The 27,839-nt window shown below is 41.9% G+C and overlaps 1 protein-coding gene across 6 annotated transcripts in view; it reads left to right on the top strand.

Annotated features, from left to right (window-relative positions):
* Positions 1-27,839, top strand: part of NEDD4L (NEDD4 like E3 ubiquitin protein ligase) — a 113,228-nt gene that overhangs the window by 16,598 nt on the left and 68,791 nt on the right. For 3 of the 6 annotated variants that reach the window (XM_035310103.1, XM_035310102.1, XM_035310101.1), the window contains exons 2-4: positions 18,688-18,769; positions 23,721-23,759; positions 26,387-26,440. Coding sequence is in view for 2 of the 6 variants with exons in the window: in XM_035310096.1 (XP_035165987.1) it covers positions 27,531-27,579 (49 nt within the window). In the remaining 4 variants the exon portion in view is untranslated. Of the gene's footprint in view, positions 1-7,307; positions 7,435-18,687; positions 18,770-23,720; positions 23,760-26,386; positions 26,441-27,474; positions 27,580-27,839 lie in introns of those variants that run through there. The other 3 variants (XM_035310095.1, XM_035310096.1, XM_035310100.1) reach the window with 3 other exon arrangements.

Genomic DNA, 27,839 nt, shown 5'->3' with positions numbered 1-27,839 from the left:
TGGCTGCAGCTGTGGTGTTGGGGCACAGAAACCAGCCCCATGCTGCTCTCTCTGTGTGGGCAGGGGCTGAAGGTATTGAGGGCAGCGGGTGCCAGCACACAGACCAGCAGGGAAACTGCAGCTAGCTGTAGCTGCCTGCTTTCAGGAAGATGAGCCCTGGCTTGCTGCTCAGGCCTCCGAATGCTGTTGTGTGAGAGGCCATGGGCCCAGCCCTCCCTCAGCCTAAGTAACCATGCCATATTTCCTAACGCCAGTGAGCGTGCACGGTTGTCGCTTGTGTGTTTGCTTTTGGGTGTTGCTTGAGTGGCACAGCTGCCGCTCCATCTTGCCTTAAAGCCTGTTAATTTATTTTTTTTCCTTAGGGCAATCATGTATTATTATTTACTCCATAGATACTCTTCCAGTACCGGGGGGAAGGAAAGAGATGTGCTCTCTCAGCCAGAAGCTTTATTTTGGAGACACTGCCAAGAAACAGTCAGTCTTTCTGTATTCTTAGGGCTTTGCTATGAAATCATTGTCGGGTAAGTTAGGGACAGGGTGGCAGACGTAACTTTCAGTTCCCTTTTTTAGTTCTTATTAGAGCCACAAAGTGTGTGAGTGTGCCTGCACATAGCCCTCGTGACTGGGTATAGCACTCGTACCTAAGGAGGGGGTGGGAAAGCATGGGAAAAGTACGGTTGGTTTCCTTTTTCTTTTCCCTACCCTAGCTAAAATAAAACTACCCTGGGTTAGATGTTGGTTATCTTTTCTAAGAAGTGGCTGTGCTATGAGATTACTGCTTTCTGGGCCACAGAAAAGCAATATGCTGGTGTTCTTGTTCTGGGAAGTAGATAGAAAATGCCCTTGAGCTGTTTTACCATTAAAAGGTAAATTAGAAGATGACTCAATAACATCTGTCAGGAAACTTGGCACTAAATTTTCAGCTGTATAGCAAAAGTAAAAGATCCTGGGTGGGTGAGGGACGTTTGGTTTTCCTGTTCTGTTTGGTACTTTTCCGAACTGTATGAAGGGGTTTGCAATTTTGGGCTCCTCAGTAAAGAGCCTTGAAGCAGATATGTAAAAAGCATTGCTCTAGAACTATTATTTTGTGAATAGATATATAATATTCTATTTTAATTGAAAATGAGTGAATAAACTGTAGTGGAAATGGATCAACAAATAATACAATGCAATTAAACTTTTTTTTTTATTTATTTAAGCTAGTGATAGTATTAAAGTGTTGCTGGCACTTCTGGTAACACTTCATGTCTTATATCTGTGCTTGTATAGTTCACCAAAGAAATGAGCATAGGCTAAAGCACAAGGACTTTCCTTACAGTTTAGCAAGGTTTAGATTTCAGTTAAAATCTAGTTTCCCTTAACTTCTGTTTTGAAGAACCCACGTTCTGTTTTAGAACCCAGGGCCAAGGTTGGTTTTCAGGAGCTGTGACTAGTTCACTAACCAGCAGAAAGCTACCTGCTTTCTGTTTGGGCGGTAGATGGGCAAGAAGACCTCTTTCTGTTGAGTGTGGCAGATGGGGTCAGCTCATGGTGGTGTCTGCCAGGTGCCAGAGCTGACGCAAACTAGAGTTCGCATCTGTGCAGCTCAGAGTGCAGAAACAGTTTACATCTGTCTGCAAAAGCAACATTAATATAGTCATAAAATGCTGTGGAATACAAAGTACTCTACAAAAACTGTATTTTGAGCACATCCGTGCACTGGTGCCCGTGCGTGGGCAGCAGGGCTGCAGGGGCCTGCGTGAGGGGAGGCCGGGCCTGCCCCGGGCCTGTTGTGGCGCCCCCCAGCGGTGCGGAGCTGAGCCCAGCAGCCAGGCCGCTGGGTCTGAGGGGCAGAAATGCTGGATGGGCAGAAGACTGAGGAGAAAAGTGTGAGCGAGAGGTCTGCAAGTACCAAAGTCGGAGGAGAAGCACAGAAAATTACTGTTTTCTATCAGTGTCTTGGTTAGCTAATTGCAAAATGTGGAAAAATACCAGCCTTCGGTTTCCATGGGTGTTGGGGGAGGGCAGGATTAATGCTTGTGAAATACTCGGATACCATGGAAATTGGAGCCTGAGAAAAGGCTATGGGGAAATTGTCTAGCCTCCAGAACAGGGCTAAACATCACATAAAATGAGCTGCTGGGGTGAAATAGAAAATGTGGCCGCGTGTCACACACGAAGGCACAGGAGCTGTGCGGCCTGCCCCGCGCTGAGGCGTGAGGGAGTGCGGAGCTGCGCGGGCAACAGTTGGGGTTCAGCTGTTTTATGAGCATAGCAACACATTTAATACAACTTTTGGTTCCCTTCTATAGTAAAAGAAAGAGTTCTCATCTGTTTTTAACTGGACTCCTAATCCGAAATGCATGTCTGCAAATGAAGGCGAGGGTTTGCAGCCTAAACTGGGCCCCACCTGGGACAGGCAGACCTTGCAGGCTGCTGGGAAAGCACTGTTAGTGTTTTCCACTCCCCATTCTTACTACTTTTTTACAGCGTGTTTTTTCTTTTATCTTAAAATTGACTTGAGGGTTGGAGATGTGCAGCCCTGATTTTAGTTGAAACAGAAGTAGGCTAGTGCTTGGGAAAGACTTTGGAAATGCTCTTCATATAGCCTGAGGTTGTCAACCTGACTTGCTCTAGTACAGGTGTCCCTTGCTGAAACTGAAGGTCTCGGGCTTAGGTTTGACAAAAGCAATGCATGTGGCTGTGGTAAGGGTGCCAGTGGTTGGGCATCTCGCCTGGAAAAGCTCCTGGTCACGAGGCCTTGCACTTTGGCTGGCAGGTGTAATGCAAGGGCAACTGGAAATGTGATCGAAGCCGCTCATTTGAATAAGGAATTTCTCATGTATGCAGATAATGTCAGTCACGGGGTGCCCCATACTGTCTGACGTGTACTGTGGCCCATGTAGGGCTTGCCCTGTGGTGGAAATGCAGCTTCATGTGGTGGACTGGAGCTGGCTACCCTCCCTCCTCTGAGGCTCGAGGGAGGCTGTGGAAAGTGAGGCAGGCCTGCGGTGTGGGTCTGAGGAAAGAATGATCCTAACTGAGATGTTATGTCTGGGTTGTATTTAATTCCACAGGCATGGTAGTCAGGGTTGCGCTTGGTTGTTTAGCAGTTAATTCCTTTTTAATTAAGTAGATTGCCTCTGGTGCCTACAAATACTGATTTCTGGGAACTTTTGGCAACTTATGGATCCTGTCCACTCTAGATGTAGAAAGCAATTTAATTGAACTGCAGTCTGAAAGGCGATTTAATTAAACTGCAGTCTTGCGAGCCATCTTCTGAGCAAATGCATCAGATAGATAGCAAATGCGTGCTGTCTTCAAGTCTTGGCTGTGTCTGCACCAGGACAAAAAAAAAAAAATCTTCAGATAGGGATAAGTTCTGTTGAAGAGTGTTTGTCTCCTATATTACAGAGAGAAATCCCTTATGAAGCAGCTGCTCAGTCAGAAGTTCAGACTTATCTCACTGTTGGGTGAGGAGTAATGTGGCATTTCTTAGCAGTGATGAATGAAATTTTGTTGCTCAACAATTAGCACGTGATGTGTATCTTCGGGTGGGTGGAGGCTTTTATGCCGTTGTAGAGACACATCCTTCAAAATTCATTATTTAGGCTCACCTACAGTAGTGGCCAAGAGAACATGGTGACTCTGGAGATGACCAAGTCTTGAAATGTCACATGGAAGAAAACAAATTCAGGTGTTTCAAGGAGAAACAATGGAATTAGACATTTACTTATCAGTTGAGAGAAGAAATGTGGGGGGAACCCTTTTGGATAGTGTTCATGGTGTGTAGTTCTGTCCTTCTACCTGGAAACAATTTTAGAAGTCTGTGGTCTTCATCAGTGCATATGCCATTCAGACGTTTATGTGACTGCAAGCAAGGCTGGCCAGCACCAGCAAAGGATGTGCCTGCATGTCATTGCCTAACCTGTAGGATGTCGGTGACTACAGCTCACTGGAAACAATGGAGGCAAGTTGCCTGCTCTGAGTTAGCACTGCCTGCATTTTTTGTGCAATTGTTGACAGAGTAATCATCGGGGAATTTAATTCATTAAACCCAACCCTTGTTGCCAAGTCCCCCTCCTGTTGTAAAGGTCAAGGGTTCAAGACTCTTAATGTTAGTGCTTTTGTATAGAACTTTCCATCTGCTGTACTTGGGATAAATAGTGAGAAACTTTTACGTCCGCTGCTTTCCTTACAATTTAAATATAATGGAAATGTCATTTATTTTGTGAATCCTTAGCTTACATCTCCATCTATGACCTCTGTGGCTGTTGAAAGTCATGGTTTAGAATGTGTTATGTTGTATGATGTAGAGAACTTTTTTTTTTTTTTTTTTGCTGTATTACACTGTCATTTGTCCCAGTATTCATAGAATCATTCAGCATGCTAGTAATTTGCCTCCATTGATTGTCTTGAATGTTTTATCTTATTTCACATTCTAATGATTTGGCTTATACCATGATCCTGTAGAGTAATACTGTATCTTGTTTGATGCTGTGAGGAACAGCAGCTCCAGGCTGATTAACAGTTTCAGCACAGTTGATCTTTTTGTTGACGCTATTCTACAAAGAGAACTGTGCTGTGGAAGGAATATAATTGCTTCTCCAGCCTCTTATTTCCTTTTATTAACCAAGAAATGTATTTGTTGTGTCAGCTGGGAGTGGGCTGAAGGGGAGAGTAATGGATCTGTCTGAGGACTGGAGGATCTGAGCCCATTGTTCATAGTTGTTGGGTAAATTCCACACATATTCAAGCAGCTGCTTGGCGCTGGGAGTGTCCTGGAAATGTGACAGCAGGAGGATTCACTGCACAGGTGGCACCATGTAGGTGATGATGAACAGGCATGGTAAGGTGTACTGAGATACCTGAGGCAGTGTAGAAGAATTACAAGTTTGTAAATGTATGTGTTTGTGCGAGAGACTAGCAGACCTCTCCCTTTGGAATTCAGAGGAACTCACCTGTTTCTGTAACTTCTGAGGTAAATGTTCTTATCTGTCATGGCTGTGCTGGCAAGCACCAGTCAGAGTTTGAGCTCAAGCGCAGTGTGTTCCTGGTCCCTTAAGTCTGTCCGAGCACTAGGGTAGCTCAGCAGCCTGCTGGCCCCTGGGCCTTCTGATCAGAGATGTTTTAGGAAAGAAGCTGGCAAACATGTCTGGCCCGTAGTGAGCATGTGGCAACACTTGGAGACAGTATAGGATATTGTGGCAGCACATAGTGCTTTTACTGTTCTAGACTGTTAACTGTTTCCTATTCCTACTGAACATAGCCTGTTGTGGCTTTCTTCGTCAGCAAGCTTCATATTGCTTCCATCTACGCAAAACAAAAAACATCTGAGTTAAGTAAGTAAGGTTCCACAGGCAGAAGTATGTGCTGCACTGAGATGGAACCGTGGCACATCGGCTGGATAAGTGGTTTTCCGTGATGTTTTCTTCTTTCTTTAACCTCTGATACTGTTTCCCAGACAGTGTACTAGGTTTGAATGGTGCTGAAAAAGAGGAACAGTCACTGAAACCTGTTTGCTCTTGGCAAAGACTTCGTACAGGAAGGGGATGGGAAAAAAAAAGAAAAGCTGGAAAAGAGCTCTGTCACCTTCACCACATCTTCCTCCCTGTGAGGGCATTGCTTCTTTCCTAGTGGCATGTTGCAGAATAAGGCTCATTGAATATACTTAGATAAAAGATAGCCAGCTCAGTATTTTTCCTTGGAAACCTCATGCTAACAGCCTATCCCAAGATTCCATTTATTATGTTAAGTCTATGAATTTTGTTTTTTCAGCTGAGGTTGTTGAAAGTCTGGCCTTCACAGTGGTGTCCCTGAGCTAATTCAACCTGCGTTAGCAAGAAAATAGTGTGCTTCTCATAGGCTTCAATTTTAGCTCAGTAACTAAAGATTACCATCAGACTTCAGGCAAGAGGATTCCAAAGGTTTTGAAGTAATTAGCCAATTACTGTTATTATCCACATGACCAACTTGGTCCCTTTTGAACCTGTCTTATTCCCTAACCCACAGCGAATCCCACAGGCTAATTGTGTGCTTCCTGTGTTTTCTGGCTTTTACTTTCATCCAATGCCATTTTGCTCCCTGTCGGGTTCACGAGATCTGCCTGCAGCAGCCAAGGGCACAGGGGGCTTGTGAGGCTGATGGAAGAGCTGACGACCTCACGGGTGAGCCTGGCTGTCTGGTTGTTAGAAGCCAATTTATGTTTACATGAGATGACGATTTACATTTACAGTCACTTCTCTTGAAGAGCGTTCAGTGTTGCACGTGGCATGACATATGTGGTTTCTGACCTATTTGAAGACTTCAGTCTTAAAGTGGGACTGCATGGGCTGGTAAGGCGAGACCAGCAGTTGTGAGCCCTGCACATCACGCTGAGGATCCACGTTCAGCCTTCCTCTGCCCTAGCTGGTTGCTTACTCTTTTCTGCTGGCCAGCACAGGTATTTATGAGGCTCTGTGGTGAACTGCATGAAGGACCTGATCTGAGTTTACAACAGCCTGGACTGAAGGAAGGAAAGCTTTAACCCACATTTGTGTCCCTGTCTGTTCCATCTCTGATGTTCCTGTTTGTTGACAGAAGAGGAGATGGCACAGGGCTGGGAACAAGCGATGGGAGGAGCCAGCCTCTTCTAGCAGCAGCACTCAATTAGGTCATTTAAAGTGGCTCCAAAATTGTGGCCTCTCTTGGCCGGTTGTGTAAAGCCAGAAAAGCCTGTTCCTCAGCACTACCAGCATGTGCTATTCGTTGGTACAGATGCTGCCTAGAATTCCTGTGAACTTTTCTTTTCCAGCAGTTGAGTGCTACTGAATTTATTTTTTTTTCTGCTGGATTTTTGAAGTTAGTGAGATGTTTTGGTGGGGTGGAACATCGTAGGAAGAATTCAGATCAAGACTGATGTATGCAGGTTCTCCTTTAGAGCATTTGTTTACCTTTGGCTTGCAATCATGAAAAATGGCCTCACGGAAAAGGAAAAAATAACACGTTTACTCTTCTATCTTTTTATAAGGCCAAAAGATACATTTGGGGGGATGTGCTTAGAAAACTGGACTTACGCTCTGGGAGTTTTTCAGTTCGGGAAAAATGCAAACTGAATCTGGTCTTGTTACTCTTTACCAGAACGCAGCATTCTCAAGTAACGTCCAGGGAAGGTGGAGACACTGTAGGTGGAGTTTGCTATACAATTTTTAACTCCCTTTTTCACCCACAGGCACTTCTTTGCAGCTGTCTATGATGTGAGTCATAATTATCTCTAGCAGCTCTTTGAATAAAGCCTTGCTAAATTTCTTGTAGTGCCAGATCAGGTGTCAGCCTTTCTTTGGAAAATAATAATAATGTAAAAAAGGAAAGATGCGAGGCCTATAAAATGGCTCTGGGGTTTAGTATGAAGAGGTGAGGTTTTTAGGATGCTTGGACACAATGGATTTCAAGTTTGGCCCTTTGGTGAAAGATAAGGTAAGGATTTCTTTTTCTTCTGAAAAACGTTTATTTTAGTGCAAATAGTCACTTCTCGCTTTGCTTTAGTTGCAGTACACATGAACCTTGTGTGACTGTGAGAAAAAAAGCTGCCTCATTTCTCTTTTAGAAGAATTAATGCATTTTAAATGGTATGGACAGGAAGACAAACCCCTGAAAGCTCATCCTAAAGGGAAAAACAAACAGACACTCCGAAACATTGTCTGTAGTTATTTTCTGTATGGTTTTTATTGTAATTCTCACTTAAAGTGGCAAGAATAGGGAAATTTGTCAATGGTTATTGAGATAAAAATAATAGACTGTAAAAGTTATTTGCCTTGTAACATTCAGTTTTTACTACTCTTCATAAAACTTTGTTAAAAGTATATATTTTCTATCTTAACCTTAATAGTGCATATTTTGAACTTTGTTTCCATCATCCCTTTGAATCACCAGGCAAAACTTAATCTTTTAAAATCAATGATCACTTTTTAACCTGCACTAAGTGCTTGCATGCCCAGAGTGATCTCTAAGTATTTTTAATGATTTTGTAAAACATTTTTCAAGAAACTTCCTCTTGCCAAATACAATCTGCTTTCAGCCCTGCTGTTAGCTACAGTTCATTGGGTTCCCATAAACTTACGGAGACTTGCTGAGATGGATAGTTTTGAAGAGTGTATTTTACTGCCCTGAATCTGTAAACTATTTCTGAAGGTATATTGGCTGCACAAGTGTATTTCTAATAGTACATGTAGGCTGCAGTCTACAAAAAAATCTCAGTATGAAACTCAGTCCAGAGTTTGCTTTCTCCTGAGTAACTGGGCAGATTGTTTTTATGCTGGTACTCACATTTTCCAGTGTTTACAAAATCCTGGTGAGAACAAGTATCACCCCCTTTTGAAGACTGGGGAGACAGATAAGTATGTAAAACCAAACAAAAACAACAGCAGAACCTGACAGGTGAGTTCTTGCAGGGTTAGTTGTGCTGGCGTCCCTTCCCCATACCTGTATGTTTGGCCTGTTCTGTCTAATCCATCATGCCTGGAAAGTGGCAGACTGGCTCTGTTGCTCCACTTAAGGAGGGGATAAGCACAGCAAACTGCAGAGCTCTCAAATTTTGGTGCAATGGTATAGGATATTAGCAGTTTCAAATGCATTCTGCTGGTGCTCCATTCAAATTTGGCAGAGGCTAAGTTAAATTGGGGGTTTCTGTCCCCAGTGTCCCTCAGTTGTGGCATGGTCAAGCGTGCTTTGTGGAGCCAGAGGTTGTGGTGGCTGTCCTGCAGCAGCACAGAGGCTGTCCGAGGGCTTTTGAGGCTACAGCCAGCTGCAGGCGGGCAGGGTGATGGCCACTTCCTTCTTCCTGCAGAAGGGGTGCGAGTGATTCTTTCACAGAGTCTCAAATTTAAAGCTAAACAGGGGAAGCAGATCTGCCTCCTGCATGTCGATTGTTAGACCTGGACATGGAGTCACAGCGATCAACCTTGTCCTATGGGAAGGTGATGACCTGAAGCCCACAGATGTACTCAATATAAATCTGAAGTCAGTTGTTTTGGGGAATGTTAAAACATTCAACTTTGCATTAGTCAGGAATAGAGTGTTATGTGCCTTAAGTGGCTCACAAAGCATTTTATGGTATTCCCCCTCCACGGGGCAATAGGGAGAGCACAGGTAGGTTTGATGGGGTAAATTGGGGGTGGAGGAGTTGGATGAAAACTGACCAATAGCCAGGTAGAAGTTCCCTTTAAACCATGGAAATAATTGAATTTGGATATGGCTTTGAGAAAAAGCCTCTCTGCCTTCATGTTTGAAGATGTTTGCACTTTTCTAGACAGAATTGCGTGAGCTGTTGATTAGTTCTTTTCATGTACGTGAAACAGAGGTGGGAAAGGGCTGGCCCAATAGGAACACATATGCATTTCTCACAGAAGCAAAATTGTCATTTCAGGCAAGACTTGGCTTCTCTGAAGTAATACAGCTGTTTTGAAGTGTGAAGTTTGCCTTCATGTGAGAAGCTTGGCATGCATGCACTTGCGTAACGAGTGATACTAAATTTTGTACTTGGGGAGGCGTTTTCATATTTAAAAATAAAAATGGAACAGTGCAGGGCTTAGTAGTTTCATTGTTCTTCCACATATGCCTGTGCTCTCCACCCCCTTCTTTTATGGCTTAAAATAAAGAAATAATAAATTGGATCATTGTCAAAGGATGCTTTGAGACCTGCTTTCAAATCTGTTTCAAGAATATATAGTAAATGTAATTCCAGACTCAAGTAAACAAATAAGAAACTGTTCATGGGCTCCAGTATTACAGTACTCAGAAATAACATAGTTTTTGAAAAGCTGTTGGTCTATTTGCTCTTTTATTTCAGAGATATTTTTTTAAAGAAATCAGTGATTTCAGTTGTCCTCCCCAGTAACAAGAGCTGTAAAGTTGCCTTTTGAAGCTGCAGTTATAATGAAGGCTCTAGAATTGCTTGAGCTTTAAGCAAATAATGAATACTGAGTTGGTAAAAAGATGACAAATGGGTGACTCTGAATGTGTGAGGGATTTCAGAAGGTCAGGAAAAGGATTTATTAAGACCTCAAAGTTTTTATGGCTATTGTTCTGCCAAACCCACTTTGCACTGCCTTGTGATTATGATTAGCGTAGTTTCTTATTAACGGAATTTTCTTAAGATTCCAGTTTATTCTCCAAAGAACTGTGATCAGCTCCAAAGTGCTGTTAATTTGGGCAGGTATTGACGTTTTCTGTAGGTTTAGGCAAATAATGTCAAGATCGCTAAGAATGTAATTAATCAGTTTGGGATTTTGTAAGGAGGAGTATTATAGATAGGTGTTCAAGAAATCAACTCCCATTTATCTCCAGTCACTAGTGAGATAATGACTGGCCTCCTTTCTATTTATTTACGAAGACCTGACTTGAAATCACTGCTTAGTCCCTTGAATGCCTAATAACATGTGGAATGATCTGCTGACTTCTGATACCAGTGGGCGATGACGTTGTATAAGAAATTCAAAGCACTAATAACCCTGTAATCTTTCTGATTGTGAGAATAGCTGCGCTGATCTCCTTCACTGCACCTGGGGGGTTCCCCTTTCTTTTTATATTGTTGTGTTGTATTATGAATGGAGCTAGGGTTGGTGCTTTTGGTATAATTTCTTCAGCAATATCTAGGAAGGAGGAGTCCTATAGCAGGTAAAAGGGTCAAACTTCTATATGCTTCCTTCCCTCTCCGTTAATCTTCAGCAAAAAAATTGCTTCTCCTTTGTCAAGAAGCATCCTCGCAGACAACGAGGGAGGGAACAATGTAATGCTGTAATACCGTTAAACTTAGGTTTATTATGCCCAACTGCTACAATCGGGTCATCTCTTTAATGGACAGCCTTCTGGTCACAGTGACCTTGCTTGCATTGTGTGGCTTTCTGTGTGTCTGCCACCTTCCTGTGGTGGTGTCCCAGGCATTGCAGTCCTGTTTGAAAGCCAGCCAGTGTCAAGGCAGCACGGGGCGGGCTGTGAAGAACTGCCATCTGCGCCATCCCCGGGCTCTAGGCTTCTGTCCTGGTTCCTATATCCACTTCGTTATTACAGTAATGCTGCTAGAACACTGCTCTACGTCTTCACTTAGATATCAACTGCATTAACAGCTTTCCAGAAGTCCATGATTTTTTTCCATTTATCACGTGGCAGGCTTCATTAAGCTTGCCTTTTTTAATACCAATACTGGTTTAGATAAAAACTCATGCAGATTAAGTTTTCTGCTTGTAGTTTTCTCCTTGTATTATTTTGCTGAGTTTCTGCATTTGATATTCTGCCCTCTTCTCAACACAAAACCAGTACTTTGTCTGAAAACTATTTCTATGACAAGTTTTCTAAGCAAATTGCAAAACTATTATTAGTTCAAACATATGTCAGGTACATGATGTCATCTGCACGATTTAAAGGGCTTAATTCTACTCATCCAGTGTCATGCTCTTAAATTTATCTAGCATTCAGTTTTAAAACCTGATGCAAATCAGCAGTGATTCAACCCGGAGACTGATGCTGACACGGAACTGTGGAATGACTTGCTTTATTTGCTACTTATTTTTAGAGCACAATGAAAGTACTCATGCATCACTTATTATAATTGTGGTTACCAGGAGTGTCATATAGGTTTTTTATATAATGCTTTCTTCAAGAATGAACTCTTCTCCCTTATAAAAATCAAGAAAATAATACTTTACCTTAATCCCCCGACCTCCCCTCCTTTTTATCCATTAGTTTCAGGGTGAAAATGACTAACTACAACTTTAAACTGATCGGGGTCTGCTTTCTGCGCACAGATGTTCCTTATAACCTACTTTGTTGTTTTTCCTCAGTAATCTTAGCAGGTGTCTTATTATTTTTGTCTCTTCTGTGATCTGGATCATCAGGATTTCCCTTCTTTAACACTTCTACAAATTCTGCAGTTAAACAGATGCTTGGTATTTCCTCTTGTCTTCATATATTTCATTACACTTCATGGATACTTTTCACAGCACCTTTGTACAGATCAGATACTGTAATTGTCCTTGTGCAGATTTTCCTTAAACAATTTTATAGATCTTCATGCTATTGCCTAATAAATCTGTCAGTTTGCCTTGCACCTTGCCACTGTAAACCTCTTTCAGTGCTTGCTTCCACTACACCTTTGACGTGCTGTCTGTTCTCTGGGATACCATTTCATATTTCGTTATTGCAGTTGTATTGCTAATGGTGTATCTCCTTCTTTCCTTGTTCTCCCATCCTTTGCTATCATCACCTGTTTGCTCAGTGTGTACTTTTATGTCAGCTCTCTGAGAAGTCTCAACCAGTCTATCTCCTTTTACTTTGCCTTTTTAGTGTTTCCTGGTAGAGGTATTGATCTCAGGAACTGTTGTTGTGCTACTTCTATGCATGTCTCTCATCTGCTCTGTGACAAGATTTATCAATAATCAGAAATGAGAGACCTGCATCATTCTGTAGGTATTAACCTGTGTCCCTCTATTTGGGACCCGCTGTTTTAGCTGCCTGAGGCCTGCTGTGGCTGTACGTGCTCGTGATGAGTGAGGAAACCTGCTGGAACTACCTGGCAGCTGTAGAGATAAGGAGCAGCAGACTGCATTTTACTGATGCTAACAGTTGGTTTGGTTTTGCTTGACACCCTGCTGAATTCCATCTGGTTCCAGGCTTGTCTTTGTCACCAAGGGCCACCAGCGCTGAGAAGTGCGGGGAAAAGAGGTTGCTAAAAGGCATGCAAGAAGTGAGGTGAAGCAGACTCAGGGTGAGTTACAAAATCTTGGGCAGGCACCCTTGCTACTGAGCCACTATTGGTCTAGTCAGTATCTTTTCCATGTCCCTGTGTTTGTTGGACACCGGGTGCTGCCAGGTGGCTGTGGGATAAGCGGCAGCTGGGTGGACAGAGGAGCTGATCCCACAGCCATGGTCCCTGCACTGGGGCTCAAAAGCTGTGTGCCAGGTGAGGTGTTGGCCATGGCGAGGAGGTGGGACAGGCCTGCCTTTTTTCTCTAGGGCTGTCGGCATGCGGCTTGTGGTGGGAGATCCCACTGAAGGGGCTGCTGACCACAGCCGTCCGTCCTCTGTCCTACGGCAGTTGTTCCCCATGCTGGTGGCAGCTGGACACCCTGCGATGCCCAGCCTTGCTGCTGTTCACAGCCTGGTGCGCTGGGCGAGCACCCTGCACCCGCTCGAAGCTCGCCTGGGCCGAGCAGCTGAGCCCACACTGCCGCAGGAGCGAGCTGTGCTCCTGGGTGCGTCGGTCACCCCGCTGGGAGGCCCTGCAGGAGGGAGGGTGCTGTGCTCGCCACCTGTGCACCCAGGTCGGAGCTGCTACCCAGCGATGCTCCCGGGGGGGAGAGAGCGGAGAGCGAGGTTGGGGCTGGACGCAGCCCATGCATGCGGGCATATCAGTGTTTCCTTACTGAGTACCAGAAGCTGCTGGTTCATGAGTACAGATTATTGTAGAAAAGACAAATCTGAGGTTTAATTATGGAATGGATTAATTATGCAACAGAAGCTTGGGGTGTGTGTTGTTGTGTGGTGGTTTTTTTAGGGTTTTTGTTTGTTTTTCTAAGTGGAGGGCTTCCTAATGAACATTAACGATTTGAGTCACTTCTGACTTTTCCTGGTTGAACAGATTCTAATGCCAGGAAGAGAGATGCAAATCACAAATTATTGGCAGGGACTACATTTAACATTATTATGCAGCAAACCCTGCGGAACGTTTGAAGGTAGTGGAATGAATGGCTTCCTCCTTTCCCACTGTAACTGAATACAGTAAGTGCTCACTAGTAAGGGTTTTGTTACATAACAAATGCAGAGTTATTAGAAATTTAACAAGACATGTTGTTGAATAATAAGCACCTTTCTTGGCCACAAGAATAGAAAAGTAGTGTGTTTGTCAAATGTTTAAAATATTGTGCGTTTTTTCCCTGGAATTTAATTTTTCAAGATGGAATTGAGTGATTCACAATGAAAAGGCAGATTATAATATAAATTACTTTTGATGGATTTTATTTGAATGTTATACAAGCACAGGTTTCCTGGCAGGTCTTCTCTAGTTTTCTGTAACCCTTTGGGTAAGATTAACGTTGAATCCTATAGGGCTGTGTGAATGTTCTTGCTCTGATAACAGAGCTCTAATTCTACAGGCATTTCAGACAAATGAGGCTTTTAGTTTGTGGATGTGAAACCCATGTGTTTCATCTGGGTCTTCTGAATTACAGGCAGTTAAAAATTAGTCTGCTTATTTGTTTGTTGCAATCTGAGCCAGACTCTAAGTAACAAGTTTCTTAAAAGCTTGACTTTGTAATTTATTTATAGACTTCCAAACACCAGAAGTTTAATATTAGTCAGATATATTCTAGTCAACAAGAGTTTATGTAACTGCGATGTAAAGAATTGCCTAATTATATTTATGACTGTTGGAAACTCTGCCGTGTTACTTGAGAAATTTGTCGAAGAATGCTCACAATGCCGCACGGTTGGCTTGCTGAAACACGCGCTGCTGAGGAGCCAAATGTAATAAAGTGTTTGGAAACTGGGGAGTGGCACCAACACTGGAACGAGAAGAAAGGGGTTGAATCTGCTGGATTAAGGAATAAGTTGCAGTATAATTACTCAGACTATTCAATAATGTTTTGGTCCAATTTATTCATTTTTTAAAAACATAGCCAGTCCATTGAGTACCTGTACCCTTTTAAATATTGAATATTTAAGTTTTTTAACTATTTTCTGTGTAGGCAATCTAAATTAACGAGCAGTGTGCAATATGATTTGGAATTTTACAGCTGGGGCAGGGGCTTTGCTAATTTCAGCTCTGGCTGAAATAGGCAGGGTACAGAGCTCTTTAAACGTTGGTGGAAGGGAACAAGCAGGAACTGTGTGCATGTGTTTTTAAAAAACTGACTGGGCTCAGCGAGTGCTGATGCTTTTATTTGGGTATAACTGTAAGACCGGAGGGAACCTTAGAAGGTCTCTGGCCCAACCTTGTCTCCAGAGCAGGGTCAGCTCTGGGATCACACCAGGTTGCTCAGGTCTTTCTCTAGTCAAGACCTCCAAAGATGCCGGCTTTACAGCTGCACTGAGCCCCCGTGACACTGCTCGAGTCCTCTCTGGGAAGTAGTGTCCCCGTATATCCAGCCTGCATCTCTCTGCATTGGTGCCCCTGGATAGCAGCCCTGTGCTTCAGCAAAGGGACTGACCCCTGTTTTGGGTCCTGGAACGTGGGCTGCTCGAACAGCTGTAGTGCCGTGGGAGCTCGAGGGAGCGGCACCCTGCGGAGTGAGCAGTGCACCTTGTTCGCTTGAGCCTCTGTTGCATTGAGTGCCTGAACGTGCGAGCTTCTGTGTGCACAAAAGTGTGTTTCAGAACTTTTTGTTGTGAGTCCTGTTGCCTAAAAGCATTAGCAGATCACTGTGGGGAATTACAAGTGTGTGGGAAACAATATATGACAAGCTCTTATTGTGTGTGCTTGACCACTTGAGTTGGCTTATTCCTGGTCATGGTAGCTGCCTCAGAAGGCCCACATGGGTTGCTTTGTGTCCATGCTGCCTGTTGGCATGAAAAGTGGGCCTGGTGAAAAGTCACAGGGAAAAACTACTCAGCTCAGAGCAGGACTGGAATGATGCACTGCTGATTTAATGACGTGGAAGTAACCAACGTGAAGGGTTTGCAGCATCGGTGTGATTCGCGTTCTTGTCTAAGTAAGTGCCCTGTCCAGGTGTATCCAGGATCTCTACCAACCAGAACTGAATGGATAACCTGAAATCGTAAAACAAAGCAGAGTTTTTAGCTGGGACAGAGATGTGAACACCATGTTGGGTTTCGGGGCATTCTGTTTCAGTGGAATTTGTGTCCGTCCTTCTTCCTGGGAGCCTAGGAAGACCACTTAGACATAACGGGTGCTTTGCTCTGGCCTTTGTTTGGTGGTTTGTTTTGGTCTTTGTTTTTTTTGGCTTATAAAAGTTTTTGGTTTAGTTTGCTTTTCATCTCGCTCAATATCTGAGAGCAGGTGTTCTAGTGATGAATCCGTAATGGTTGTGTTTTCATGACTCAAGTACTTGCATAGATTTTGCCAGCAGTTACTTTTTGCAGATAGCACCATGGCCTCATGTGTTTTCATTATGGAGACCTTTAAGTATCCCTGGTATCCTCTGCCCAGAAATATTTCTTGATTTTTATTGTTATTAAAAAGAAAAAAAAAAGCTTAAAGACCAAAACCAAGGTGGCACTGCATTTCACGTGGCTTAGAGATGTCCCTACCAAGTGCTGCTTTCTATTTGTTTGCGATGTTTAATTTGACAGTCGGTCAGATGGTAGACTTTAGAAAACATAAAGATGACTTTAGAAAAGGTAAGGGAAAGGAAAAGGAAAAGGGAAGAAACTCCTCTGCCCTTCCTCTTGATGCTCGTTCCCACCTGTGCTGTGCGTCCTGTCCTTCCTGAAGCAGCAGCTACTAGCATGCCTCCGCTGGACCGAGCCACAGTACTGGCTGGGCTGAGAAGTGACCTCCTTTCCCCCTGACAGTTGCTTTTGACTCGAATTCTTCCTCTCACCTATACCCATGCATAGCTCCACGCAGAGGTGTTCTCCATTGAAGACAGGCAGCGCAAGGGCCAGAACAAGGGGCTGGGGCAGAGCAAGGTGCGCTGCTGGGCAGGCTCACAGCGCCTCGGCATCTGTCAGACTACGTGCTTTTTTTAGCCAAGTGATTGCACGTTAAGTAAATAGTCCTAAAGACCTTCTAAGTGTTCAGATAAATGCCCACCTCGCGTTCAGGAGTGGAAACGTGTTCAGTTCGTTGGCTGTTTTCTAGCAGGCAGAGGGGTCAATAGTTTGTTCAGGAAAGGCTAAGTTTTCTTACTCAATTTTGTAAGAAACCAGTTTTTCCCTTGTTTAAAAAAAAAGTATTGCCAAAAAAACACTGTTGCCTCCTTCACCATTGCTCATTTTTCATGGATATTGGTGCATGGTATCCTAATAGAGTTTATTTGCATTTTTACTTTTCAGATGTTGATCTTAGTGTTGGTTCTAATATTTAGTTATGGAAACATTTGTATTTGCACCGTACAGTTACAGCAAGCTTGTGTCTTTAGGCAATAATGTTGATGCTCACCTTGAGAAGAACATTCAAAAAGATGAATAACATTGAGATCTGAATGAGTATTTCCTCATGGTTTTTCATGATGAATTCCCTGTAAAGGGAATGGGTTTACTCCTACAGTTTTATTACTGTGTACTCAAATCAGAATGAGCTTGGGAATTGTGAATGCCTGTGACATTTCTCTTGCACCGCTCCCCTTCCTGTGCTCTCCCCTTTCTCCAGCTCAGTGACAGCACAGTCTGAAACGTGTAAACCCGATGGGTGTTGCAGGGTTTCAAGTAGTAGAAGTAGGGTATCTTGAAGAAATGGTGTTAACCCTGATCTATCAAAGCTGGAAAGCATATGATTTGCTTCGATGAATGTCTGGTTTCTACTGCTTCTTGTAATAGGGTATTTTTTCCATAAATATAGGTGGCATGGTACATTAAGCAATTCAGAGTGGTGGTAGCATTTCTTTTTAATCACCGTGTTGCTTTGTTTCCTCTCAAACCTTGGCGCTTAATGATGAATTTAATTGCAGTTTAAGTAGGTGCATTTATGTGTATCAACAGATACGGTAATCCAACGCGACATCTTGTTTATTCGTATGTTATTTTCACTCTGCAGTGTTATTTTCCAAGTAAGTTGAACTCCTAGTATAATGAACACTGAAATGCTGATTATTCTTTAGCAATACTGACAAAAAAATTGTTTTTCAATTTTACAAAGTATCAGAGATGTTTGAAAGAGTCTCTGCAAGTCGGAATGAATTAGTTGATAATCTCCATGTCTGCTGTCTGTCCTTTCTTCAAAAACTTTAGATTGCATCCTTGAACTCCCCCTTCTTCTAGAATGCTCTTCCTTGCAGGAAGAGAAGGTGCTAGGAGGCTGTACCAGTGCAAGAGGTTACTGCTCCACGGTAGTAGTGCTACTACCCTGTACTGGCAGCTACTGTCTCCCTGCTGAGAGAAATTAGGAAACACAGATTTGGAGGACAGCAAACCTGCAGGACAGTGACAGGGATGAGCAGCTTGATAAAAGCAGTGACCTCCTTTAGTGCCATAGCCTGTGTGTGAAAGACATCTGACATACAGAGCTGTATGGTCTCTGGAATACACACGTCTACTTCCTCCTCCTTCTGGAAAGAGGAAGCGGTGGGCAGGGGGAGGGGAGAAAATCTGAAGCCAGACTCATCTGTGCTAGCTGGTTACAGTGCTATAGACAAGACCCTTCCCTAAGTAAACTCCAATGGAGATTAGCTGTAGTGGTGGTTCTGCTTGGTACTCTGCAAAGCTTAGAATACCCCATGGCTGCAAATTTGATGGTCACTATGTTTCATCATGTTTAGAAATGAATTTGAAGGGAGGCTGAATCATTTGCTAGTGCTGGTGGGCAGAACTTGTATGCAAGTGATGTTTGTCCACAGCAATGGGAGAAAGCTGCAAGTTAATGCCGTGGTCAGTATGTAATTGAGCATATTCAAACACATCTTTTAAGTGTTTCGGTAGCTTATTACAGTAAATTGGTTTCAGTGAAAACACTCCCTCTAAAATACTTAGCTGTTATTGTTATCCAATTAAATGACAAACTTATATTGAAGTTGCATTTGGCTGTAGAATTCCCATTAAATGTGACATCTTCTTTTGCAGTGACCCCTACGTGAAACTTTCCTTGTATGTAGCAGATGAGAACAGAGAACTTGCCCTGGTGCAGACAAAAACTATTAAAAAGGTATGTATATGCTTTTTTGTTCCGTTGTTTTGGAGACACTAAGAACTCTGGAACCTGCTTCTATGATGTAATACAACACTTAACTCGTTACATACATGTGTAGAAACCTAATAACATGTTCTTCCTTCCAACCAGAATGAGAAAACAAAGGCATGCATGTTCAGTTTGTATGATCTGTTGTTGTTTCATAATACCATTTTTACATGTAAAAATGTGCATCTCTGTAAAATACCTTCTTTCTAGCCTGTCTAGCTTAATTCTGTGTAAAGCTTTATACGCTAAAATTTGTGAGAAAAACGTTATTTTTTCTGAAAAGCAGTACCAAGTTAGCTGGTATAGTAACAACATGGACTCTGACATTTTTTGTTTCCTTAAATAGGTTCAGGATTTATTGCCATTTCTATATAAGTATGTGGGAGGTTTTCTTACGATTCTCTTACCTCATTTTTGTAGAAGACGTGCTTGCTGTCATGCCCTTTCGTGGGACACGCTTGCACTGGACTGACTCCTGTTCCTGGAGTCATATCAGTGGAAAACACGTAGGCTAGATAGGTCGCTTTCAGACTGTATAATACCTGGCTATTTTAATTGTGCTATAAGATCAAGTGTCACGTTCTCGCTGAAGTGTGGGATTGACTTTGTTTAGTTATGAAACGTTGGTATTCGTAAGAAACCATTACATTGGTATCTGTGTGCTGAAAAATCTTCCTTACAGTGCAAAGGTTAGATGAAAAGAATAAAATGAGTGTAGGCGAAGGCTTCTTCTCTTAATGTAAATAAATTATTGGTTTTGACCTCTGCAGTTTTTGACCAGTAGTATGGCCGCAGGGCTGTTCGGTTATGGAACAGGCCACTCGTTTCATCGGGAGAGAGCTTGATGGAAGTCGGAGGCATGTGAACAGTTACACCCTACTGACAGCACTGTGCATTAGCTTTCAGGGGCTTGCTTGAAAATGGATACTTCAGCATTCCTGAAAAATAATGGTTTTCTTCCTGTCACAGGCAAGTCCAGCCCTTGTAGCACTTGTTTGTTCTCCTAAAATAGCGTGGCAGTTTCTGTTAAGTGGCAAATGCCTGTAGGTGGGAGAAAGATTCTGATCTTTCACCTTTCACTTGAATGGAAGGAAAGACTTTGGACATGAGGCGGTGTGAGTCACAGTGGTCTGGATGACCTCCAGAGGTCCTTCTGACTTCAGCTATTTTGTGACTTTGGATGAAGCGCGGGACAGCTGTGATGGCAGAGGGGATGTGAGACAGGTCATGGAGGTGCAAGGGCCCTTTGGCTTGGGAGAGAGATGCTTTGTAGCAAGCCTGTGCAGTGGGGGTGGGGGGGAGGTGAGGAAGTGTGGCATGGATAAGACTTCTTCCCCTTGTTTCTTAGGAAAAGATGGTGATCACATCCAGAGCTTTATTAAATTTTTAATTTCTTCCAGTAGCAGTGCAGTTTTTCTTGGGGTTTTACAGTCAAAGCAGATTGCCTTTTGTCTGTTTTTTTTCTTACTAGGATAACATTGCCTGTATTTGGAAGGGTGTTGCTAGTGTAAAAGCATGAGTACTAAAGAGGTGGCATTTGGCTCCCACATGTCTGAAAAGCGGTGGCTATAGAAGTGTAGTGCAAAAAGTTACAAGCAGTTGAAATGAGAGCATTGGCTTGGAAATACGATTGTAATGTTATTGCTGAAATGATAATTACCATCTTTGGATGTGTGTGACAGGTAGGGGAGTAAGAGCTTCTGAGAAGGCTACCATAAATAAAAGCCATAGTAAAGTTGTGAAAGCATTGTGTTGTTTCTGTGAGGGAAGATGGTAAACTCATGGATCCTTGTGCTGTCCTAGGAAGGATGAGAAAAAGGACAATGTTTGTCTGCTGTTGGATTTCTGTGCAGAGGACTGAGGGTGAGATGATGTACTCTTGGGATTGCATCTGCCTTCTTTCACTGTTTCTTGTAACTGTCAAAGTCTGGACTCCCTCAGCCACTTCCGTAATAGTAACTTGTTAAAGTTACTATTGTAACTATTGTTACAATAGTAACTATTAACTAACTAGTTACTATTGTTACTTGTTAAAGTTACTAAATTAAAATGTTAACTCATCCTTTGGAAACTTCTCGTCAGTCATTTCATTACTGAATTGTTGAATTTCATCTTGTCTGCCCTCAGAGCAGTTTTCTTCCTATGCAACTTCTGTGTTTATTTCATGAATAGCAAATGTGTATGTCTTCTTCATTTTGAGGTACGTTCATTAAGGGAAAACTATTGAGCAAAGTCACTCTCAGGAGTGATTCCGAAAGACACTGCAGATTATCTCCTCCTAGTCTGCAGCTTTTAATGTGATGGCATCTAACCCTTCACCTGTTCCTTTTCTACTCTTTGTTGTCTTCCTCACTCAAACAGGTAAATTTCTGTGTGCGCTGGCTTGCAGCAGTGCTTATAAGAAGGCATAGGGGACTGCAGTTTCCCCTTTTTATTCTCCTTTTAAATTACCAGAGCAGTTAAATGATAGGCATCCTGCTGTACGGCTGGGCCTAGCCTCCTGAAGTGCTCAGTTACAGCCAAGCAGGATTAAATCTACACTGTTTCCTAACTCTGCAGAAACAAAGTTATCAGAGAAAAGTTTTGGATGCATCTGTCATGATGTAGCGATGTTGAATTTCTGAGGCTGTTTGTTTTGGTTTATCTCCCTCCACACATCTTGTTTGTCCAACTCTAGCATTTGATGAAAGGCTTGTGTTTCCTTTTGGAGCTTTGTTCTGAATGACTCGCTAGAAGTGCTCTTTTGCTCTCTTTCTGTAGTAAAAGAACTCTTTGCCATTTGTAAGCTGCTTGGTATGACCTTTTCAATTTTTTTGCTACTACTCAGCGTGATTTCACATGTCAATCCTTTCAGAAGTCCAGATGAAGACTCTTCAGTTTCTTCGATTTGACTGTGTTGAGCTTTGAAGACTTCAATTCTACTTCAGTTGTGACACTAGTGTCTTCCTACTGATCCCTGTTAGCTATTCTTCCTTTACCGTAGTGTTAAATGCACAGTTTCCTACATCTAAAAGTGTTTGGTCTCCTCTGAGAGCTTCATTGCTTAGTAGCATCTCTTCTTTCTTTCCTTGTTCTCTTTTTATTTATATGGTTGAAGAACTTTCTTCATGTTTGTTCTAATATCCTGTGGAAGATCTAACTCAGCTTGACTCTTGGCAGTTCTTTATCTCCCCAATACTTGCCCTTTTTAGGATGTAGCTCTTTTTGCTGGTGAGTCTTCTTGTTGTCGTTTCCCTGCTAATATCCTTTCTAAAGTGGTTATTCATCCATTTATTTCTGGAGACTTTCTTTACAAGCGTTTTTCTCCTTTGCTGTGATTCTAGTGTTTGTGCTTTCTGACTTGACCTATCAATCGTTGTATTTGTAAAGGTGGAGGAAATTTCTAACAGTCACCAGTTCATTTACTAAAACTTGTGCTTCCTAATACATCACATGTTTCCTGAAATTTCTAATTGTGGTCAAGTGGTATGCAAAATCATTGCATTATTGATCGGTAGTAGTGCCCTCAAATTTAGTTGCTAAATTACATGCAAGGGCTCCGTTGCCAAGAACAGCCACAGTAAATGAATACAAATATTTGAAACAGAACATTTTCCTGTATTGCTTCATGGTTTGAGTTAATACATCTTTGCCCTTATAGCACAAAAAAAAGAAAAATAAAAAGCTGAAGGTGTCTCTCAGCCCCCTGCCCCACTGCTGTGATCACTGGTCTTTTCTTTTGTAAAACACTTTCCTGCCCTGAATCAAAAAGTTGTTCAGGATAAACATCTAACATGAGTACAAATGTTAACCACCTGCATAACCATTTATAAAGGTTTAGAGGTTGAAGATTTTTATTACGTCTTTCTTTTTGTGGAATTATTTCATTTTCTCTTCCTATATTTCTTAAATTTTCTGGAACAAGGTTTTTAAGTCTTGGTGTTCAATTATTAATTGTACAATATGTATATACCTGCGTCAGGTTGAGATTCAGCCCACGCTTAAAGGGGAAGGGGCTGCACGAGTGTCAGCATTGTGTGGCACCCGAGCGCATGCTGAGCTGCACACTGGCTGGCATTTCCTTACTGCAGGGAAGTGCCTGAGCTACTGTGTCCTGGACATGATAGATATATTGCGTCTGTATCAAACAGTTCGAGATAAACACCCAAGATTGTCCTTCTGCTCTAATAAAATTTTGGTGGGTGGGGAGCCTACTCCTACCATCAGCTCTTCTGGTAAATCTCTGCTGTGTGAGAGAATGAGGGAATGGTTTGGCAAGAAAACAAAACCGTTGGACATACCGTACTAGATTTTCAGTTTATCCAAATCTGAAGTGCACAAATTGTTAATGTTCGTAGGTCTAGTTTTTTAATCTTCAATTTATGATTTCATGCTTGAGCTCCCTTCAGGTCGCAGATTAAACATGTTTTATTCTGAATGATTTATTCAAATGATTAAATTGAAACTGTAATCCTTCAGTCTTGAAGGAGATTAGGAAGAGTATGGTATCTATTCAAAGGACATAACCTTTCCTTTTGTTCTTTCTTTTTAATCTATCTGACTGTCCTTATCTTTTCAATACTCATGTTGACCTTGTGTTTAAAAAATATTTTTTTTGTCTTGGTGTAAATAAATGTGGAGAATGAAATATCTTAAGGTTTTGTTTCTGTAGATTTCCAGTGATTTCCCTTTTACTCACAGAATAGCATTTACGCTTAATATCTATTTTCAGATCATCTGACTCAAATATCATCCCACGTGTGGTTTACTCAGCAGAGAAGCTCTAAATCATTTGACAGCAATATTTTTGTGTTATTTTGTTATGACATGGTTTTTTCTCTCCTTGTGTTTTTCTAGAAAATTGTGATTTGCATGCACATTTCAATGATTGCAAAAGTGCAAACATAAAGAGGTCTTAGTGTGTTAATTTCTTTTACAGACACTGAATCCAAAATGGAATGAAGAATTTTATTTTAGAGTAAGTTTCCCTTTACTTGCAACCATTATAACGTGTATGATTATAAAACATGGTGTTTTATAAGGTTGGGAAGAAGCTTGTTGTTGTTTATATGTTCTCTTAAAAAGAATGCTTGTCCTGATGTTTGCTGTGGTCTTAAAATGTTAGCGTGGTGGCAAATAATTGGAAATATTTCAGGGAACTGTATGAAATTTAAGCTATCATGGCAAAAAAATAATGAAATACAAACGTAGAGAAGCAATACTGAAAAAGTAATTTATCTTGACCTTCATATTACTTGCCAAAATAAATCAAAATATACTTTTTTCTTGTAGTTAACTTTTATCTTCTTAGCTCTTTCTTAAAATGAGTGTAAGTTTCACCAAAAACGGTGTGATACAGTTTCAATTAGTAGTGACTTTTCATCAGAAAAAAATAATATTTGAAAATGAAAAAGGAGGGATTAAAATTGTTATTATCAGAGCCAACATAAATGAGACGGATGATAACTTTATTTACTTGCTGAAAGTATTTTTCTGAGGAAGAATGACTTAATTTTACTGCAGCTGTAGCTTTCACAAAAGGAGGTTAGGTAAAATTTCAGTGGTTTAACATCTAATCTTAAACAGCTGCTTGAGAACAGATGTTGTCATTGTAGATTGTGAGAAATGGGTATCCTATCAAACTTTGTTTATAGCCTTAGCGCTTGACTGTCTTGCTAATAAGATCATTTAAATGGTTCCCACCAATATTATTTGTAATACACATTTTTTGATGTTTGGATGGAATTTTTACTTTTAAACATGTACCGAGTGGCTTTTTAGATTTTGTAACTGGTTAATAAATACTTAAATCTCTAAAAATTGACTTTATCTAATGTTTTGATTTTTATAATATATTCATGAGTGTGAAATATGGACTCAGACTTGCTTCTCTAAGCTGTGCAGAGTCAATAGGAACTGTCTTGACATGAAGTTCATTTTGACTGCCTTGAGATTTCCCATCTTCATCCCAGTGGCCCTTGGTAGCTGCACCCCCTTGTTGCAGAGGTCACCACACCAGCTGCCCACAGCAGTGCAGCTGGGCTTCAATACTGGCATTTTACCACAAAGTTGCTACCCTAATCAGAGAGCGTTTTATGGCAGGGTTCAACTGCTTTTGCCCACAGCATAGAGGACAAGTTACATAGAGGTGACCGTTATGGCAACTGCCCAGGGAAGGGGAGATGAAGGAAGTTTTATACTTTCTATGTACTTGAAGACGTTTCAGGCTCACCCAGATTTCATTCCCTGCTGGATGACTCTGAAATGAGTGACTGCACCTCTGTAAGCCCATCCCTACAAATACTGGTCTCAAAAACATGCTGTGCTGTAAGATAGACTGCAAGGAACAAATTCAGGTGCTTTAAAGAGAAGTACATTTACCCAGGATTAGAAAACTTACTTGTGTTTCTAATTTTGACTGATACTTCTCAAGATAGTCTTTTTCATCATGTAGTTTTTCCAGGAAAAGAGAATACCCAAACTAACAGCCATTTGTCTGGCTTAAAATACACGTGTACTTCGCGGAAGCTCTGTTAAAATACCTTGAAAGCCCTAAACACCAATGTGAATATTTAAATTAGTGCATACCTTTTTTATGTGCCACAGTTCTCTGATCTTTACAAAACTGGGAATTTCCTCACCACCCCTACAGAATTATCAATCGGTGGTGGACTATTTTATGTAAATTTGTGTGATTAAACAAGTTGACATGCTAACCTGGCTTACAAGTTTTTCTGAAAATCTACCAAGTGGACCAACTACTACCGAACTTTTTTTTTCTTGTTTAATAGTGGCTGCTTTGTCTACCTCCCAGAGCTGTCTTTTTTTTCTTTTTTTTTTTAAGTGTTAGTAGTCTTTCTGCTTAAATTTACTTCCAAATGAATCATTTCTTGCAGACCCAATTGCTGTTTTCAAGTGTTAGAGCTAAGTTTGCTGAACACAAAGTAGGTTTTCTGACTTCTGTTGGGTTTTCCACAATGTGTGATAAACGGGCTAGAAACGGTGACAAGTGGACAGACTGAAACAGAGATGGTGAAGTTCTGAAAGAAATGCAGCAAAGCTTATGCTCCTTACATTTTGGTTGAGCTCTGCAGATGTGGAACCCCGAATTCTGCGAGCCCTGGTGTTCTGTGCAGCCTAGCCTGTGCCCAAGCCACGAGCTCACCCCTTTGGCCGGGCCGTTCATGGACGAGGCGAGGTGTGCTGCTGTGCTCGCTGCCAAGGTCCCAGCCTGTGTCACAGTCCGAGGCTTACCTGAGGGGGAAGCCGCTGGGATGCTGCCCTGGGACACCTCCAGACTGCTGTCAGCCTGCGAGCAGCTCGGCTTCTCCTCTTCAGAGCTGTCTGCAGACAGAGACATGGTACCTGTCCTGCACTGAGCGCAGTAAAGAAGAGCCTCGAATGTTCCCTGGTAGGCTAGGTCTAATTTCCATAGGGTTTAGAAACAAATTGTTTGAGTGCTCCAGTATAGGTAAAACTAAAAAATTCTCTAAGACCTGTTAGTCCTGTTCTGTTTGCCTTGGTTTAATCGTTGTATGAACTAGTACCCATATACTGTTGTTATCAAGCGAATGAACCTAAAGTGCTATTTGAATTTTCTCATAGGTAAACCCAACCAATCACCGTCTCCTGTTTGAAGTGTTCGATGAAAACAGATTGGTGAGTGCTCCGTAATTGTTTTGCTGATCACAGGCTGTGTAACATGAATGGCAAGAACGTAGCACATCTTAATGGTGTATTTCTGTACGTTAGTGTGCTGGGCAATACAGGTTAAAGCATAAAAAGTGTCTATTTTATGGACGAATGGAACATTAAACGCAGAAGTACTCTACTGGCTCAGACCAAAATGGACCCTCTTAACCCAGTATTCTGACAGTGGAAGCCACATCGGATTCTTCCGTAGGCTTCTCTGATGTAAACTGATAAGCAGTCCCAGCCCTTTTAGTCACTTACAAAGCAGCTGCTCCATCCTCTGATCATTTTAGTGTCTATTTCCTGTAACTTTTAATACTTCTTAATCCTTTTTTGGGATGTGGTAACCAGAGCTCCACTTAAGACTCAAGAAGCGGGTGCATGAAGGTATTAGGAATTGGTAAAATAATGAATGCTCTGAATTTTGTGTTCAGTCCTGTCCCTGATGACACCTGATGTATATTTAGGCTCTCAGGTGTCATGGTTTTTAGCCTTGAACTTCATTGAACTTCATTTTGCTGATGCAATAGTTGTTCTAGAGAAGTCTCCTCAAATCTTGTTGCTTGTTCTTTTTGTTAGCTTTGTCTTCTGAAAATTGTAGCACAATTGTTTTTGTTTATGAGATACTACATTTCTTGGTTGGGAGCAGTACAATCTACTACAATTGCTTGCCATATGAAGAATAGGATTAGTGTTGTAAAGGTCTTTTTACTCTAAACAAACATAATATGGAAATATCAATCTCCCAAAATGTATTCTATTTCCCAGTATTCCTATTAAATATAGAGCGAAGAAAAATAAAATATTCTGGGGACTCGGTGAAAGGACTCAGTGAAACAATACTATTTTGTGAGTCTTCCCTTAGGGTGAAGTAAATTGACAAAATGTAATAATCAATCTGTGACAGCATGTATGTAGGCTGGGCTGACTGAGTGTATTTGTTGGCAATGATAATCATAATGAACATCTGCACTATCAAAACTGTCCTATGCCTTTTGAAGTTAAAGGAGATCATCGGTCAGTTCTTCCTGGCTTTAAGGTCCTGTGTTGCCAGCGGATGCAAACAACACTGAAGCAGCAATCCTGTAACCGTAACTGCGCGCAGGGTATGTAAGCCTGGGCTCAGGACTGCGCTGACATTCCTGCGTGGCTTGCGTGTGCCTTGGAGGATGGTTGGAATAAGTTTGTGTTGGCGTGGAGGGCAAACCTGAAACTCGTGGAAGAGGCTTCGTTCTAGCCTGCAGAGGGCAGTGGCATGTGCGGGGATGTCCATGTGTGACAGGAAAGGGGTGACACTTGAGAAAAAATTCCAGTGTGGCTGCACAGTGACATCTGAGGAATAACACTTCTGCTATACTCATTTCAG

The sequence above is a fragment of the Oxyura jamaicensis genome, chromosome Z (genome assembly GCF_011077185.1).
Source record: "Oxyura jamaicensis isolate SHBP4307 breed ruddy duck chromosome Z, BPBGC_Ojam_1.0, whole genome shotgun sequence".
NCBI lineage: Eukaryota > Metazoa > Chordata > Aves > Anseriformes > Anatidae > Oxyura > Oxyura jamaicensis.
The sequence above is the reverse complement of the archived record's forward strand: the minus strand, read 5'-3'. Positions and strand labels throughout refer to the sequence as shown.